The sequence below is a fragment of the Cygnus atratus genome, chromosome 24, assembly GCF_013377495.2.
Source record: "Cygnus atratus isolate AKBS03 ecotype Queensland, Australia chromosome 24, CAtr_DNAZoo_HiC_assembly, whole genome shotgun sequence".
Lineage (NCBI taxonomy): Eukaryota > Metazoa > Chordata > Aves > Anseriformes > Anatidae > Cygnus > Cygnus atratus.
The window spans coordinates 3,082,944-3,098,698 of record NC_066385.1 but is presented as its reverse complement, the minus strand read 5'-3'; the positions used below and the strand labels follow the sequence as shown (position 1 = coordinate 3,098,698).

The following is a 15,755-nucleotide window of genomic DNA, read 5'->3' as shown; positions in this document are numbered from 1 at the left end:
CCTCTCCCGCTCGATACAGTATTTAAAACTTTTAATATAAAGGTAAGTTCATTATTCTCGATCCTGAGAAACATTTCGTCCGTTTACGGAGCTCTCGCTGTAAACAAAGCACCACAGGCACCAAGCCCACGACACCCTGGCGCAGGCGTCCCCGGCTGCGGGGCCGGGCGAGGGGCTGAGGAGGTGGCTCTGTGCTCCCTGGGGGGCTGGCGGGGTCACCCCAGCAGGACCCCCCCAGCTGCACTGCTCTCCTTTGGGAGCAAATCCCCTGGGATGGGAATGGCCCGGATGCCAGCAGGCAGCTCCTTGAGGAGATAAGGGGGGTACAAATGTCCCTGGGGGGCACAAATGTCCCTGGGGGGACGTCTGAGTCCAACCTCAGCGATGCCACTGCCGCCGCCTCCTCTCCGCCCCGGTGCCCAGCCGCGCGCTACTCGTTGTTATTAAAAAAATTAAAATACAGATATCCCAAAGGAAGAAATAACCCCCCCCGAAGTGCCCCGACACTCCTCCCTGCCCACCCCCCCGCGTTGCTCCCTTGACACAAGGTAAACTTAAAAAAGAAGACTGGCTACGGCAGCTCCCGGCACACGGGTGCCCGGTTCCTATGGGCACGTCCCCAGAGGTGCCGGTGACACCGGTGCCTGGCCCCGGAGCTCAGAGGGTACCATGGCCACGGGAGCCCAGGGCGAACCAGCCCATCTTCTCCTGCGCCAGGTCGAGGTCCCGCAGGCGGATGCCGACCTCCCCGAGGAGGATGTTCTCCCAAAAGCCTTCCTCGCTCAGCACGCTCAGCCGCAGCTCCCGCTGCTGCAGGTCCCCCCGGGGGACCCCGTCGTAGACCAGCTGGAGGGGGACAGAGCAGGGCAGAGCCTCAGCCACTGCCCCCGAAAGCCCCCCAAACCCCGTCCCTGTCCCCCGTACCATCTCATTGTAGGTGGGGTTGCAGGTTTTTCGGGCCACTTTGGTTTTCCTCTTGGTGGTTTTCTGGGGGTCGGGCAGCAGGTAAGTCTTGACGTAGGGGTCGGGGTCATTGCCGTCCTGGAGGGGCTGCTGCCGGACACAGCACGGGGCACGCCGTGAGCCCGGCCCTGCGAGCAGACCCTGCCCCAGCGCCGCCGGGACACCGCGCACCTACCAGCCCCCGGATGTGCATCACCATGATGAAGAGCTTGTTGTTCTTGTAGGAGATGGAGAGCTTCACCTCGCCGCCGACCTTCCCCAGGGGACGAGCCCACGTGGCGTCTGGAGAGGAAAAGGGACACAGGAGGGACGTGGGGGGAACACAGGAAGGACACAGAGGGGATGTGGGGCGCACCCCAGCTCACCTACCTGCTGGCTTTGGTGCCGGGCTGGTGCCGGCCGCCTTCTCATCCCTCGGCAGTGGATGGAAGAAGGTGTAGATGAGGTCACACTGCGGGGCAAAGAGTGGCCGTTACTGGTGACCACGTCCCTCGCCATCCAGGGTGCGCACACGGATGCTTTACGCGCCGCGTTTGCCCCCTTTCCTCCCAAATTCCTCTCCCCAGCACCCCCATCCCCACCTCCCGGGGTCCCCCAGCCCCGCACCTCGGCCACCTCGGGCGTGGCGTGGATGAGGTGCCAGATGTAGCCGTTGAGTTCCTCCTTCCTCCTCTCGGCCACCGCCTCTCCCCGCGACCGGCCGATGACGAACCTGCTGGGGAAGCTGCCGCGCGGGCACGGATGCTCAGAGACCCTGTGGGGCATCGGGAGCCCCCCCGGTGTAGGGTCTGCGGGGGTACCTGGGCAGCAGCGAGGAGGGGAAGAGGAGACGCAGCTTGTTGTGCAGCTCCTGGAACTCCTCGAAGGTGCGCTGCACAAACACCACCTCGCTTGGGCTCTCCCGCTGCACCTTCACCACGTAGGTCTGCAGGGAGAAGGGGCTGCGAAGGCGGGATGGAGACACCGGGACGCCCCGTGCCCATGAGGGTGAGGGGCTCAGGGATGGGGAACACTCCTCTGCCCGTCCCCTCGGGCTGTCCCCACTCACGTAGCCCTTGCTGGGGTTGAAGACCCTCTCGTGGCGGCAGAGGAAGACGTCGCGGATCCGGCCGGACTGTCTTGATGGTGTGCGTGCGGGGGGCAAAGGAAAGCGTGGGGCGGGCGTCGGAGCCCGTGAACTTCATCTGCGCCAGGTTGTGGATGAAGAAGTTGAGCTTGGTGGCCACGCTGCCCAGGCTGGACTCGATCAACCTGCAATGAGGCCGCTTGCTGAGATGGAGAGGCTGGGTCATGGAGCCAACAGGCAAGCCGAGATGCAGCCAGGGGCCGTGCCTCCTTCCTGGGGGTCCCTCCATCACCCCCCACCCCGTCACCCACCCATGTCCCATACCTGGTGAAGTACGTGGTGGCATCGGCATCAGTGTCCTGTGGCCTCAGGGCATCGTAGACGTACTTGAGGTCCTCCAGGTCGGAGAGCTCGGGGATGCCGCAGGACAGCATCTGGGCAGCGAGACAGGGGTGAGGGCGGGCGGTGGGACGAGGACGCGGCCCCCCCAGCCACCCTGTCCCCGCTTTGAGGGGCAGCGAGCGGCCCCAGGCTCTCACCAGCCCCAGCAGGTTGAGGAAGAGGTGGGTGTGCTTGCGGATCAGGTTGTAAGCCTGGCAGCACAGGTCGACGAAGTCGTGGAAGCGGCTGGAGGGCTTGTCCCCGCCATTGATGACGTACGCCATGTCCGAGGTGAAGACAAACGGGGCCCGGTCCCTGCGCCGGGGAAAGAGGGGCAGAAAGTGAGCACGGTGCCACGAGGAGAGGGGCTGCAGCCGCAAAACCAGGGTGGACCCCAAAGCCAAAGCATCGCAGCCCCACGCGTGCAATCCCAGTGAGGGGGAATGCGACGCCGGGGGTCGCTTCTCACCTCTTGATGTTGCCGAACATCTGAGCGTGGCCCAGGAACCTGCCGAAATCGATGTGGAACATGTGGCCGGTGGTCTTGAGCATGATGTTGTCGTTGTGCCGGTCGCAGATCCCCAGCACGTAGGTGGCCACGCAGCAGCCGGCGCAGGAGTAGATGAAGTTCTCCACGGCCTGGGGGGGACGGAGGGATGGAGAAAGACAGGGCGGCCCCGAGGTGGGCTTTGGTGGCCCCCACGCTACGAAGCGACATGTCTTGTCCCTGGGGAAGGGGACATGAGGAGTGGGGACCCTGCCGGGCTCCTTCTCACCTTCTCGTACTCATCCTCCTCGGGGTTGTGTTTCTGCAGCCAGTCTGCCAGTGGCCGGTCCTTGAAGGAGCCCGTCACGCCGTGCTCCACCTGGATTTTGCGTAGGGTCTCGGCGTTGGGGATCATCTCCACCATGCCTGGCAGCCGGGACAGCAGGGTGAGACCCGTCCTTCCCCCGTGGGGGGCACGGAAACCCCAGCCCCCTTTGCCACCACCAACCCAGCTGCCATCCATGGGTGACATTCCACAAAATTCCTACAAATGGTCTGTAGGAACCAAACACGGTCCTACAGATGGTCTGTAGGATCAAACCCAACGATGGCTCACAGTGACCCGTGGTGGCTTCTCCCTGGGGATCCCCAGGACCTCCCATGCCATCGCCAACCCCAGAGCATCACGACCCGGGGACCGCCGCCGCCGGGGGATGCCCCCACACTGGGATACCTCGTCCACGGCCTGTGGAGAAGCAGCGGAAGATGACCATGCGCATGTCCAGCCCCTCCTGCACCCAGATCTTGTTCATGATCCGGATCATCTGCAGCGTCAGCATGTCCTGCCGCAGGTCGTCGCCGCACTGCGAGCCCCCAGGGGAGCGACCAGAGCAGGGGGGCGTCAGGGGCAGGGTGCCCACGGTTTGGGCCATGGTGCCCACGGTTTGGGCACCCAACGGAGGACGAGCTCACCTTGAAGATGACCCGGATATTTTCCCCGAGGGGATCGACGTTCTGGAAGGAGAGCTTCAGGGGGACGGCGTTGGAGTTGAAATAGGAGCAGTCCTGCCGCCAGAGAAGGGAAGCAAACCCCATCAGAGCCGGCTGGGCCCCACTGGGTGACGGCACCCCCGGCGCCAGCACTCACCCGGGGCACGATCCCCTTCACCAGCAGGCTGGGGCTGAGCGGCAGCCGGCATGAGCCGTTCGCCTTGAAGAACTGCTTCACCTCCTCCAGCCCCTCGCGGAGGATGCCCTGCGGGGGGACACGGGGGACTGAGACCCAGCTGGACCCCATAAGCCCCCCGATGACCCCAATACTCACCTGGCGAGCAGACGGCGCGGCGTCCCGCACTTGCTGGGCCAGCCTGGCCAGGGTGTTGACCAGCAGGCACTGCCGGTCAAATTCCTCCCGCAGCCCCTTCCCGCAGCAGCACAGCAGAGCCGCCAGCAGGTACTGGTAGCGGATGCTGAACTGGGAATCCTTCAGGCCGTCCTTCAGCAGCCTGCCCGCAGCGCAGAAGCACGGGGTCAGACTCACCATGGGTCCCCCCGGCCGCTCCCGGCCCCCCCAAAACTCACCAGAAGAAGTAGTGGGTGATTTTCAGGTCGCAGATTGCCCGCTTCATGAGGAAGCGCACCAATGGGCTGTCCAGGTAGCATTCGTACTTCAGGGCCTGCAGGAGGGGGAGAGCGGACAGTTTTGGGGTACAGCAGGACCAGCACATGCCCCATGCTGTGTCCTGGTCCCAGTATGTGCCCCACGCTGCATCCCCATCCCAGCACACACCCCACACAACATCCCCATCCCGGCACACACCTGCACCAGCTGGGGCAGGTAGTCCAGCAGCTCCGTGTCGGAGATGGAGTCGATCCACTGCACGGCCGTCCTCCTCACCTCCTGGTCCGGGAACCTGCGGCCAGGGACGGCATGTCCCCATGGGCTGGCCACCATGGGACCCTTCCCACTCACCCCACACCAAAAACCCGGCACCAGTGGGGCTGGACGCCCTCTGGCTCAGCCTGCAGCGGTCCCAAGCCCATGTAGCGCCCCGTGCCTGTATGATGGTGACTTACGTGGCGTGCAGGAGCCCCAGGGCGTCCTGGTGGCTCATGCAGGTCCACTGGCCGAGCAGGGCGTAGATGTCGGGCAGGCAGGCCCACTCCCAGCTGGGCGCGCTGGCCAGCAGCATGGGCAGCGCGCCGGGCGCCGCGTGGCAGTAGTAGCGCTTCTCCCACAGCCGCTTGCGGTCGGCGTCCGTCAACCTGCACGTGGATGGCACGGGCTGGGGACAGGGCGCCCCGCTGCCCCCGGCACGCACGGTGCTGGGGGACACCGATAAACCCCTTGGGAAGAGGCAAAGGAAAGCAGGACCCTGCCAGCATCCCCCCTGAGCTGGGGAAAGCTCAGCAGAGGGGGCTCTGCCACCCTGCGAGATGCTGGGTGCTCCCCACGCTGCACCCTGATCCAGGAGCCACCCATGGACAGGGTGACCGAGCATCCACAGGGACCTCTGAGCCACCCTGCTGGATGTTTTGCAAGCAGGATTGGCCCTGCTGCTGAGTCCCAGTGGTGTGGCTGGCGGTGAGGGCACGTCCAGCACCACTGCTGAGCACCAGGGATCCGGGCACAGCTGCCGACACCTGATCGTCCCCGTTTATAGCCAGCACCATCCGACGCCGGCCGGCTCAGCCGTGCTGGGCTGGACAAGGGGCCAGGGCAGCTGTCCCGGCTGGGGGGACACCGCCGGAGAAGCCACCCTCGGGGCCGGGCAGCCTGGGAGGGCTGCTCCTCTGCCCGCTCCCGAACTCAACCCCCTACCCCCGGCTGCTTTCCTGGCAGAATCAGGCCCCCCAAATACCCCCTGTGCCTGCCAGTACCGCATCAGTGCTGGGGGGAGCTCAGCAACCCCCAGGGGCAGGATGATGCTGAGCCCTCTGCTCACCAGTAGAGCGATTTCTTCTGCATCGCCTCCCGCAGCCTGCGCTGGTCCTCCTCACCCAGGCTGCCGAATTCGTACTTGGGGCTGACCTCGGCCGCCAGCGGGCTCGTGAACTTCACGTCGAAGGCGGAGGTGGGGAAGTCGATCTGGGGCGGAGACTGGGCGGGTGAGCAGGGGCTCGGCATCCCCCCCCCACCCCAGCGCCCCGCCACCGGCACCCACCTGCAGGATGACGCTGTCGGGCTGGTTGAAGTTGGGGGCACTCGACCTGGCTCTGGAGTTGTCCTGGGTCGCCGGCCACAAGCCCAAAAGCTTTCGCCCGCAGGTCAGGACCCTGGAGGAGAAAGGAGGGGGGCTGAGGGTGCTGCTTTGGGGAGGGGGGTGGTGGCAGCGCTGCACCCAAGGGTCCCACGTTGCGGCGGGACGGCCCCACGCACTGCCTGAAGTTGAAGAGCGGGGTGGTGACCCAGCCCAGCGCCTCGGGGGCCCGCCGCTGCTTGTTGGTGTCGGAGGAGCTCCCCAGGGGGGGCACGGGCACGGCGAAGAGCGTGACGCTGAGCAGCGTCTCCCGCGGCAGCCGGTTCACCTGGACGGGGAAGCAGATCCTGCAAGAGAGCAGTCAGCGGCTCAACCGTGCCGGGGACGGGTGCTGCCAGCGGCCCCCCCCACCTCGGGATGCCAAAAGAGAGCCCAGCAAGCCCCCCCTGCTGCTGGCACCGGGGGTGCCACGTGCCCCCGGCACAGCACCGAGGCCCCACGTCATGGGCAAGCCCCCCCGGTGTCGGGTACAGCCGGCTGCTTCTGCGCCCTGGGAAGGTGACCGCGGGACAGGGAGGGGTCCCCCGCACACTGACCTCGTCCCGGCTTCTCCCTGGGGGTCCCCGGGGTCGAGGCTCTTCTCCGACGTGCCCGGGGAGCCCGGGGCACCAGCTACATCCTGCCTGTGGGGCGGGTGGGAGGCACGGAGGGGACGGCACGGCCCCACTCGGCACGGCCCCACTCGGCGCGTGTCCTTCGGGGGCACAGGCGCCTTCTAAAATTATCCCCGTCCCGTCCCCACCTCCCCGGGACATGGCGAATGCCAGGCACGGCGAGGGCTCGGCACGGCCTCCCCGCCTGCTCCCAGGGCTATTTTGGGAGCAGATCCCCTTTCCTGGGTGCAAACAAGCAGCTCCGGGGGCGGCGTGGCTGGCGCCGTGGGGCCAGTGCTATTCCCGGGGATGACACAAGAGCTTCCGAAACCCAAAACACAGCGAGAGGCACAGAGAGGAGGAGGAGGAGGAAGCAGCGTGGCTGGGGACCACCCGTGCCCACCCTGCAGCCAGGGGGCTGCCTTACTGCTGGTCCCATATGATGAGGTGGAAGAGGTACTTGTAGACGTGGGCCTTCCTGGTGTGCAGCGGGCTGCACAGCTCCTTGCCGCCGTGCGTGATGGAGCAGGAGAGGTAGAAATCTTCGTAGCTGCAAGGGGAGCAGAGGGGCCGTGAGCAGGAGGAGCACTGAGGGTGCTTGGGCTTCACCCCGCCGAGGGGCAAACCCCATAGCAGTGGGGTGGGGAGGAGGAAGGTAATGCCTGGGGGTGCAAGAAGGCTCAGAGCTCTCCCCACCGCCGGCCGTGCTCCAACGCAGCCCCTGCACGAGCGGCTCCCCCTCCTCGCCTTCCCCCGGCCGGGCTTTGAGCAGGGGAGGGGGTGTAAAGCCAGCAGCCCCCACCCCTCCCGTCCCCGTCACCATATGCCACCGCGCATACCGTCACACGGGGGGCTGCCGGGGGGGCCCTGCCATGTGGCAGGTGCCGAGCGACAATCCGGGGAGGGCTGCGGGGCGCAGGAGGTCAGGGGGATGCCGGCATTTCCCAGGCTACCAGCTTTGTTCGGAGCCAGTCACCAGGGGGAATACATTAAGGACGGGACAAAGGCGAGGGGTCCCCGGCGGGGCGGCTGCTGCCGTCCGCCGCTGCCTCGCACGCCCTCCCTGCGGTGGGCTCCCGCCGCCCGCCGGGACCACCGCCATCCCCCCACACGGGGCCGGGCACCGCAGGCACCTAACAAAGGAGCCTGCCGCGGCACCGGGGCCATCTGTCACATCGGGAGCGATGCTGCAGCCCCGAGGGTTTGTGGGGTTGGGGTGGGAGAGCACCGCAGAGCCCGCCAGCATCAGCGCCCCCAGTGCGCCCCCAGGCTCACAGTCCTGACCTTTGGGAGGTTTGGGGTGGGTTAGCTCTTATGCGGAGTATTGGGACGTGCTTTTTATAGCAGCCTAGGGGAGGAATGCCCTGCTGATGGGTAACCGACAGGGTGCTGAGCCCCAGGACCCGCAGGCAGGTTTATCTTATCCCCTACCTGGCAGCCCAGGTGATGGGGATGCGGTGGGTGGCAGTAGACGGTGAAGGAGAGCGGGCAGGAGAGCAGGCAGGCCTCCTGCACCACGCCGTGCTCCCGGCTCCCCTGCACGGCCGTCTGGAAGTCGGCGTTGAAGGTGCTGCAGTAGAGCCCCACCAGGTCGAGGATGGCGGCCGTCAGGCTCTCCACGATCCTCTCTGCAGGGGAGGCAGGAGACGGGTGACATGGGGCTGCCCCTCACCGCCGGCCCCGCGGCGTCCCTCGGGGATGCTGGGGGGACCCCGGGCACGTCCCCTCCTCTGGGGCACAGCGGGCTAGGGGAGGGATTTCAGGCTTCCCACTTTGCTGGGTTCACGGGGAGGAACAATGGGCACGGCCTCCAGAAACCCTCGTTTCTTAAAAAACGGTTTCAAATGCATTTTTTGGCCGTAATAATCGAGGAGGAGGGGTTTGAGGATTAAAAGCACCAGGAACTTAAGCCCAGAAGGGGAGGAGGAGAATTGAAATACCTCGATTTTCCCTCTTGGCCAGGACATTTGGATCCTGTTGAGGAAAAAAAAAAAAAAAAAAGAAAGAAACCACGAGAGCAATGTCAGGAGGAGCCCCGTGCGTTGCCGTGGCTGGGAGCAGCTCGCCGAGCCAGCGGCTTTACGTAAGCGGCCGGGGGGAGCTCCGTGGTCCCGGCTCCTCGGCTGCTGCCACGGGCAGGGCAAGCAGCTGCCTGCTCCCAGCTATTGAGGAATTTTCCACGTGGTGCAGCGGGAAGGAGGAAGGAAGGACGATTTTTTTTCCCTTTACACCCCCCCGGCTGAGCAGCTCCGCTCCCCCTGCCCTTACCTTCTGGATTTTGGGCTGCATGCGGGAGGGGCAGGGGGGCATCTGGTTGAGGGCGGCCGTGATCTCCTGGGACTCGACGGCGGCCAGGGCGTTGCAGATGGCCATGACCGACTGGATCACCCGCTCCGCCTTCAGCGGGAAGTCTCCCTGCGGGCAGGGGGAGGCTGAGCGGAGCCCCGGCCTCAGAGCCAGGGCAAAGCAGAGCCTCTGCCCTCGGGGAGCCGGCAGCAAGCAGGGAAGGGGATAGGGAGCGGCGCCTGCACCCTCTTGTGCCCAAGAAAAGACCAAGGAGAGGAATAAATGCTGTCCTCAGCCTTCATGGCAGCTCCCCAACCCACCACGCAGCTGCCACGTGCAGGCTTTCCCTCCTTTCCCCTCCTCTGATGCAGACTTTGAGCCCCATCGTGATAATAAAAAAGTCTGCAGCAAATGTCTGCTGCGCTCCCTGGGAATATGGGAGCCCCTTCTTTTGGGGTGATGCTGTCCCCTCGGATATAGGCAGCCCCTTGGGGCACAGGAATGGGATGGGACAGGGTGGATCTGTGCAGGAACAAGTGGCGATGCTCGGAGGAATGGAGAGGTCGGGGCTCCCCGGGGAGGAGAGGCTGCTTGGAGCCTCTACCAGGAAAATCCGGCACCTTGGGCACGTGGGCAAGGGTGCCGGAGCCAGGCTGTGCCAAAGCCAGCCTCCTTCAGGGAGGGGACGAGAAGGGCAGGGCTGTCCCGGTGCCACCCGGCGCTTCCCCAAGGCACCGCAGCCCCTGAACGCTCACCTCAGCTGCCAGGAAAGCATCCACCTCGTTGTGGAAGGTGTCGAAGAGGAGACTCAGCGCCTGCCTGCGGATGCAGAGAGCGGAGCTCAGCCCCAGCGGGGAGGGCACCCGGCGCAGGGCCTGTGCTCACCCCGTGCCCCCTACCTGCTGATGGTCTGCTTGATGGGCCTCTCCTGCAGGTGGATGTAGTGGTTGAGGGTGGATGGGCTCTGGTCGTCGTTGGCCTGGAGGAGGAGAGAGGCTGAGCACGGGCTGCGGGTGGGTGCTGCCCCTGCACCGGCACGGGGCCGTGCCGCGAGCCGTGCCACCCCTGCGAGCCCTCCTGCCCCTCTCCCCACCATGGGTCCCCTCTAAGCGGCTTGATATGGGGCTGGGGGCTCGATCCCTGCAGGTTACACCCAGCTGGGAGCTGGCAGGGAGGGGTTTGCTAAACCCTAACCCAGCCGAAGCATCTCCCCGGTGCAGGGTCCCGGTGCAGGCGGGGAGGGCGCTCCCCCCGCGGGCACCCACCGTGCGGGCCAGGTCGCTGCGCACAGCCTTCCTCCTCATCAGCTGCAGGCGGATGTCGATGTCGAACTTCCTGCAGTGCTGGATGTACTCGTGGCTCCCCAGCGCGTGCTTGCTGCAGGGGCACAGACAGCGGGCTCAGCACACAGCCCCGCTCCACCCGCCAGGACCAGGCTGGGGGGAAAAGTCCCCCAAAAGCAGCCCCATGCTGATGCCCTGCGGCCGGGTATGGCTGTGGCTGGGGTTTGGCCGTGCTTTGCTCGCCTGCAAAACACTTCACTGGGATGCTTGTGCTTAAAAAGCCCGAAGAATAACTTATTGTTTTTCCTCCTTCCTCTGCATCCTTCAAAAAAGCTGCGGCCGGCCCTGCTGGTGCAAAAAGGAGCGGCAGCGGCAGGGGGAAAGGCTGGCACCGGGGGCTTCTGCAGCATGGCAAAGCCCCTGACCAGAGCCCGCGGGGCTCGCCACACTGCCCCGCTTTCCTTGCCAGCTTCAGAAGAGAATGAGAAGAGAATGAGCCAATTCAGCCCTCGGCGGTGCCGCGGCCAGCCGGGCACGGTGCCGCGATGGGGACGGCACATCTGCAGGCTCAATGGCAGGATGGAGCCGCAATGGCAGGATGCAGGGGGGGGCCGCCAGGGGCACCCCCAGGGCTGCTGGGGACGGGGACGCGGAGCCTGATCAGTGCGTGGCTGCTGGTGCTGGCTCCTGCCCTGGTGCAGGAGGGGCGCTGCATGCAGGAAGCCTGGCCCTTGGGCAGCACCGTGCCCTTATCGCCGCAGGGCCGGCATCCTGCGCACCCCGCCTCAGGCTGCAAACGTCCCCTGGGATGCTCTGCTTCGTCCCCTGGGGTGCTCTGCTCCGTCCCCTGGGGTGCCCTGCCCCATCCAGCCTTCCCCCCGTGCCTCGCGCATGCCAAGTGGTGGAAAGCAACAGCAGCTCGGGCTGGTTTGGAGAGCTCGAGTGCCCGACCGGCTCCGCACGGAGGGTTTTGGCACTTCCAGCATCTCCTCCGCTGGGGGAAGACGTGGAAAGAAAAGACGGGCGACAAAAGGGCTTTATTTCCCAGGGCTTTCTCAAAGGTCCTTTGAGGGCCCCGGGAGATACGGGAGCTACTCGCTGGGGACAGGCTGTCCTGCTGCGAGCCCAGGATGCCTCCAGCTGGGTTAACGGGCAGGACAACACTGCTGCGACCCTTTTCCAAACGGAGAAGTTAGGCAGAAATGAGGGGATTTGCCCCAAATCGCGCAGGAATCCTGCACAGAACCCAGGCCCTGACTGGCGGCCTGAGCCAGCTTCCATCCTCGAAAGCCCTGGCTCCCTCTCCAAAAAGCAACGCCGAGGAGCGGGCTGCACAACGACGCGGCAAAGCACCGCTCTCTCGGCTGGTGCAAATCCCGTTTTTCCAACGGGGGCTGTTTCTAGTTAAGGCTCATTACGGCAAACAGAAAACATCTTTTTGCTGACAACGGCAGCATTCGCAGAAGGAAAGAAACCAACGACTGAAGCCCAGCGGGTACCGAGGGGAAAGGGGGGCTCCCTGCAGCCCCCCAGCAGAGGGACAGACGGACGGAACTGCTGCTGTGCCCAGGGCTGGGTGGCAGCATGCGAGCAACCCCGCTGTATCCATGCACACACACGTCCTGGGCTCTGCACCCCCCGTACCGGTGCTTATCCCGTGCCGAGCAATTCCCAGCTGCCCCTTTAGGGCCTGAAACTGGAGCGAGCTGGCGGCTGTGGCAAAGCTCCCGCGATTTCGAGCGGCAGGGCCAGGCCGTGGGGCCGCTCTCCAGGCAGGGCTGGAGCTGGCTGGCGGCAGGCAGCCGCCGGGAGGGACGGCGTGTGCCCCTGTGTGCGTGGCTGCCGCTGCCTCCACGCTGCACCTCGCTCAGGACGGAGCTTTTCGCCGGCTATCGGAGCCAGAAACGCAGCCTCGGTGGGAGCAGCAAGCCCCCAAGCAGCCCCATGCCTGGGCTCTGTGCAGTCCCGGCTTCATTAAGGAAGGGAAAGCTGTCCCCTTTCTCCTCGCTTCACAGAGCGGGACATTTCTGAGGCTTTGAACCGCCCCCGATCGCCGCTACCCCCCCTGGAAATGGCTTTTTCCAGCTCCTGCAATTTAAAAAACAGGCTGGGGGAAGCTGGGCTGCTGCCGGAGCTGGGGCTCTGCCGCCTGGCTCAGTGACACGGCCGTTATTAATGCTCTCCCAAAGAGCTTTTTTGGCAGCTCCCAGACTCGTATCCTGCCCGGCGAGGGAAGGATGCTCCCAACACGCTGCTTTCGGCGAGAGCACCGCGGTGGCTCGGGAGGCAGGGACGGACCCAGGGCCATCCATCACGCCTGCGCCGAGCGAGCGCGGTCGGGTGCGTGAGCGGTGCAGTGCCTGTATCCCGCCCCCAGCACTCACTTTTGCAAGAATTCCTCCAAGCCGCAGAGCTTGAGCACGAAATCCTCGACGTCGACGGCGTGCAGCTCATCGTGCGTGTAGCACAGCGTCTGGTAGATGAGCAGGTCCACGGTGGACGAGCCTGCGGGGACAGCGAGCAGCGGTGAGCCCCAGCGTCCCCAGGCTGGTGTGACCCACGTGCAATGGGAGAATCCCCCAAAAATCCCCCCCTCGAGGCATTGCTCAGGGCTGATCCTGCCTCACAGCCCCCTCGAGGGACACTCACAGTCGCAGGTGAAGGTGAGGGGCTCCCGCAGGCTGTCACACACCACCGTCACCTTCAGGCTGACGCCGTGCCCCAGGTGCTCGGGGCTGAGGCTGACGGCGCTCCACACGAAGCCGGTCAGGGAATAATCCTTGGTGCTGGGGCCGGACCGCAGCCTGCTGGGCAGGGGCAGGCTCAGAGCCGGTGCCTGCCTTCGTGTCCCCCCCGCCCCTCAAAACACCTCCGTCTGGGGGCATTTCGCTGCCCGCCCTCGCCGGAGCACGGAGCCCGACACCCCCAAGCGAGGGCTCGGGGCGCACCGAGGGGCACAGGGACGGCTCGGGCACAGCCGCGGTACTCACACGTCCAGCATGTGGCAGAAAGCAGCCACCTCCTCGTCCCGCTCCTCCTGAGCACCTCGAAGAGCTCGTAGCCGTTGGCTAAGGAGTGCGGCCGGGGGGCAACCTGCGCGCAGGGCACAAGCCTGTCAGCGGCACCCCGGGGGCTCTCCGCGTTCCCCCTGCACCCCACCTCGCTCCTCTGGGACCAAGGAAATCAATTGCCTCGTCCTGCCCAGCCAGGGCAGGCAGATCTGAGGATGCTGAGGGATGGAGGGACCGTCCCCTGGGCCACCAGGGTGCCGCAGCAGAGCCCTCCCCGCACCCGGTGCCAGGCTCCCCCCGTGCACGGGGGTCCCCGAGCCTCCGCCGCTCTTCTGCGGCGAACAATGGCCCCACTGTCAGAGCAATTAACCCAGCCAGCAGCTAACGGGAGACAGAGAAAGGCAGAGAACACGGCAGCCACTAAAGACAATTTTAATGCTCTTTTATAATTGGTTTCTGGCAGCGAGAAAGCCGAGGGCGACTTACACCGCCCCCGCCAGCGGTGCCCGGCTGCAGCGCTCGCCCACCGAGGGGGGGGACCAGGAGAGGCTGTGAGAGCAGGACAGGAGCCAGCTGAAGCCCACCTGCAGCCCCCAAACGTTCACGTGCCGGGCTGCTGCGGGCACGGCAGGGCTGGGAGCAAGGCGAGGAGGTTGGACACAGCAAAGCCACAGGGCACAAGAGCCAGCGGGCACCCACAGCCCCCTCATGCACCCTGCATGTGCCTCCCCATTTCCAGCTCTCCCCAGCGCTTTGCCTCCATCCCTCCCGATCTCAAAAGTGGGGAGCAAAAATCCTCTTACCGGATCGACGGAGATCCTGCGGTTCTTGTTCGGGGCCAGATTCTTCCTGTTGCCAAAGCGGGAGACGTAGGTCCGCGGGGGCACCTGGGGGGGCATGGTCTTGCTCCGCGCCACCGGCTTGCCGCTCGACTCCTTCTCGAAGATGCTCCTGCCTTCCTTCCAGCCCCGGGAGGCTTCCCGCAGCACCTGCGACTCGTAGGTGGACTTGAGGTTGAGGCAGGTGATGGCGTCGTTGATGCCCTCGTAGTCGGCGAGGCCGTAGGGGTCCTCCTCGGAGATGCGCCGGGCGAGCAGCTTGCCGTGCGCCCGCTCGTGCGAGAACATGTTGATGTCCCTGGGCTGGGGCGCTTTGGAGGACGGGGGGGACCCCTTCCCCGGGTGCTGGCTGCCCTCAGGGGGGCTCCAGATGGAGTGCCGGGGGGGCAGCGGGGGCGGCGAGAGCTTTTTGGGGGAGCTGCCCCCGCCGTCGGGGGGCGAGGTGCCGTTGAGGGGCTCCCCGAGGAAGTCCCCCTCCGAGCCGTCGAAGATGTACAGGTAGTCCCTGGCCAGCGGAGCCTTCAGCCAGGGCTGGCTGTCCGGCCGGGGGGGCGGCCCGGGAGGGGGCCGGGGTGCCGGGGACCCCTCTGGCACCTGCCGGGGGGTTGTAGCTGAGCGTGGGGTCGGAGCCGGAGAGGCCCCGTGCCGCTTTGATGCCGGCGCAGCCGTTGGGCTCTGCGGGGTCGTCCCAGGAGATGAGGGGCCGCTCGCCCCGCTGCTTGGCGCGGCTCTCCTCCTTGTCCTTGTCCTGCCGCAGGCGCGACAGCGCGTCGTACTCCATCTGCAGGGCCTCGGCCAGCGCCAGCTCCTTGCGGCTGATGCCCACCGACTCGAGGGATTTCCAGTGCTCCCCATTGCCACGCGTGGCGGACATCTCTCCGCGCACCGGGACCTCTTCTTCCTCCCGCGCTCAGAGGGCTCAGGAGAAGGGCATGCTGCACCGCCGGCCACCTGGGCGGAGGGGAAAGGCAAGGGTTAACGGCTCTGCAAGCTCGTCAAGGGCTGGCCCTAATGAGCCTCGGAGCTGCATGCACCCAGGGGTCATTCGGGAGCAGAGGAGCCCTACGGAGGGTTGGGGCTGGCAGCGCCCGAGGTCCGGCCCTTCCTCTCCGCGATGAAATAAAGGAAACGTTCACGAGCTCAGCAGAGCGATGGCTTAAAGAAAGATTTCGCAGCCTCCAGGCAGGCGCGTGGGGCTGCTCGGCCCCCAGCAGCAGCTGCTGGGGCTATTGCTGGATTTCCCCGAGGACAAAATAAGACACCGAGGGAGGGCGGCGGGGCCAGCGCCAGCATCTGGGGCTGACTCAACCTGCAACCCCAGTGCCCTGCGTCGGCATCGCGGGGCCCGGCAAGCTGCCGTCGCGTGCCTCGGGCACGGCTTCGAGCCCCCCCGGTAGTCTCGGGGGCATTGCTGCGTGGAGAAAACCACGGCCCCCGCCAGAAGCACTCTGCAATCAGAAAGGAAAAGTGGAGGGAGAAAAACAAGGGAGGAAGGAAGGGCGTCTGCAGCCCCTCCTGCCTTGCCTCCCCCGGGGAAGAGGATATTCGGGGGAGAGGATATTTGGTTTGCATCAGCGCAGGCAGCG

General features: G+C 65.7%; 1 protein-coding gene across 1 annotated transcript; it reads right to left on the bottom strand.

Moving 5' to 3' along the window:
* Nucleotides 1-657: 657 nt before the first annotated feature.
* On the bottom strand, nt 658-15,043 carry PIK3C2B (phosphatidylinositol-4-phosphate 3-kinase catalytic subunit type 2 beta). Its single transcript, XM_035561410.1, is given in 36 exon segments — nt 658-846; nt 925-1,053; nt 1,139-1,245; nt 1,333-1,414; nt 1,570-1,687; nt 1,764-1,888; nt 2,012-2,077; nt 2,079-2,214; nt 2,354-2,463; nt 2,569-2,725; nt 2,880-3,049; nt 3,187-3,323; nt 3,631-3,760; nt 3,870-3,962; nt 4,045-4,152; nt 4,222-4,402; nt 4,479-4,573; nt 4,717-4,810; nt 4,974-5,162; nt 5,843-5,985; nt 6,062-6,173; nt 6,277-6,444; nt 7,178-7,300; nt 8,182-8,216; nt 8,218-8,378; nt 8,691-8,724; nt 9,019-9,165; nt 9,792-9,855; nt 9,936-10,015; nt 10,302-10,413; nt 12,704-12,824; nt 12,969-13,123; nt 13,310-13,359; nt 13,362-13,412; nt 14,134-14,763; nt 14,765-15,043. Coding segments are annotated over 36 exon segments (4,881 nt in total).
* Nucleotides 15,044-15,755: the final 712 nt, after the last annotated feature.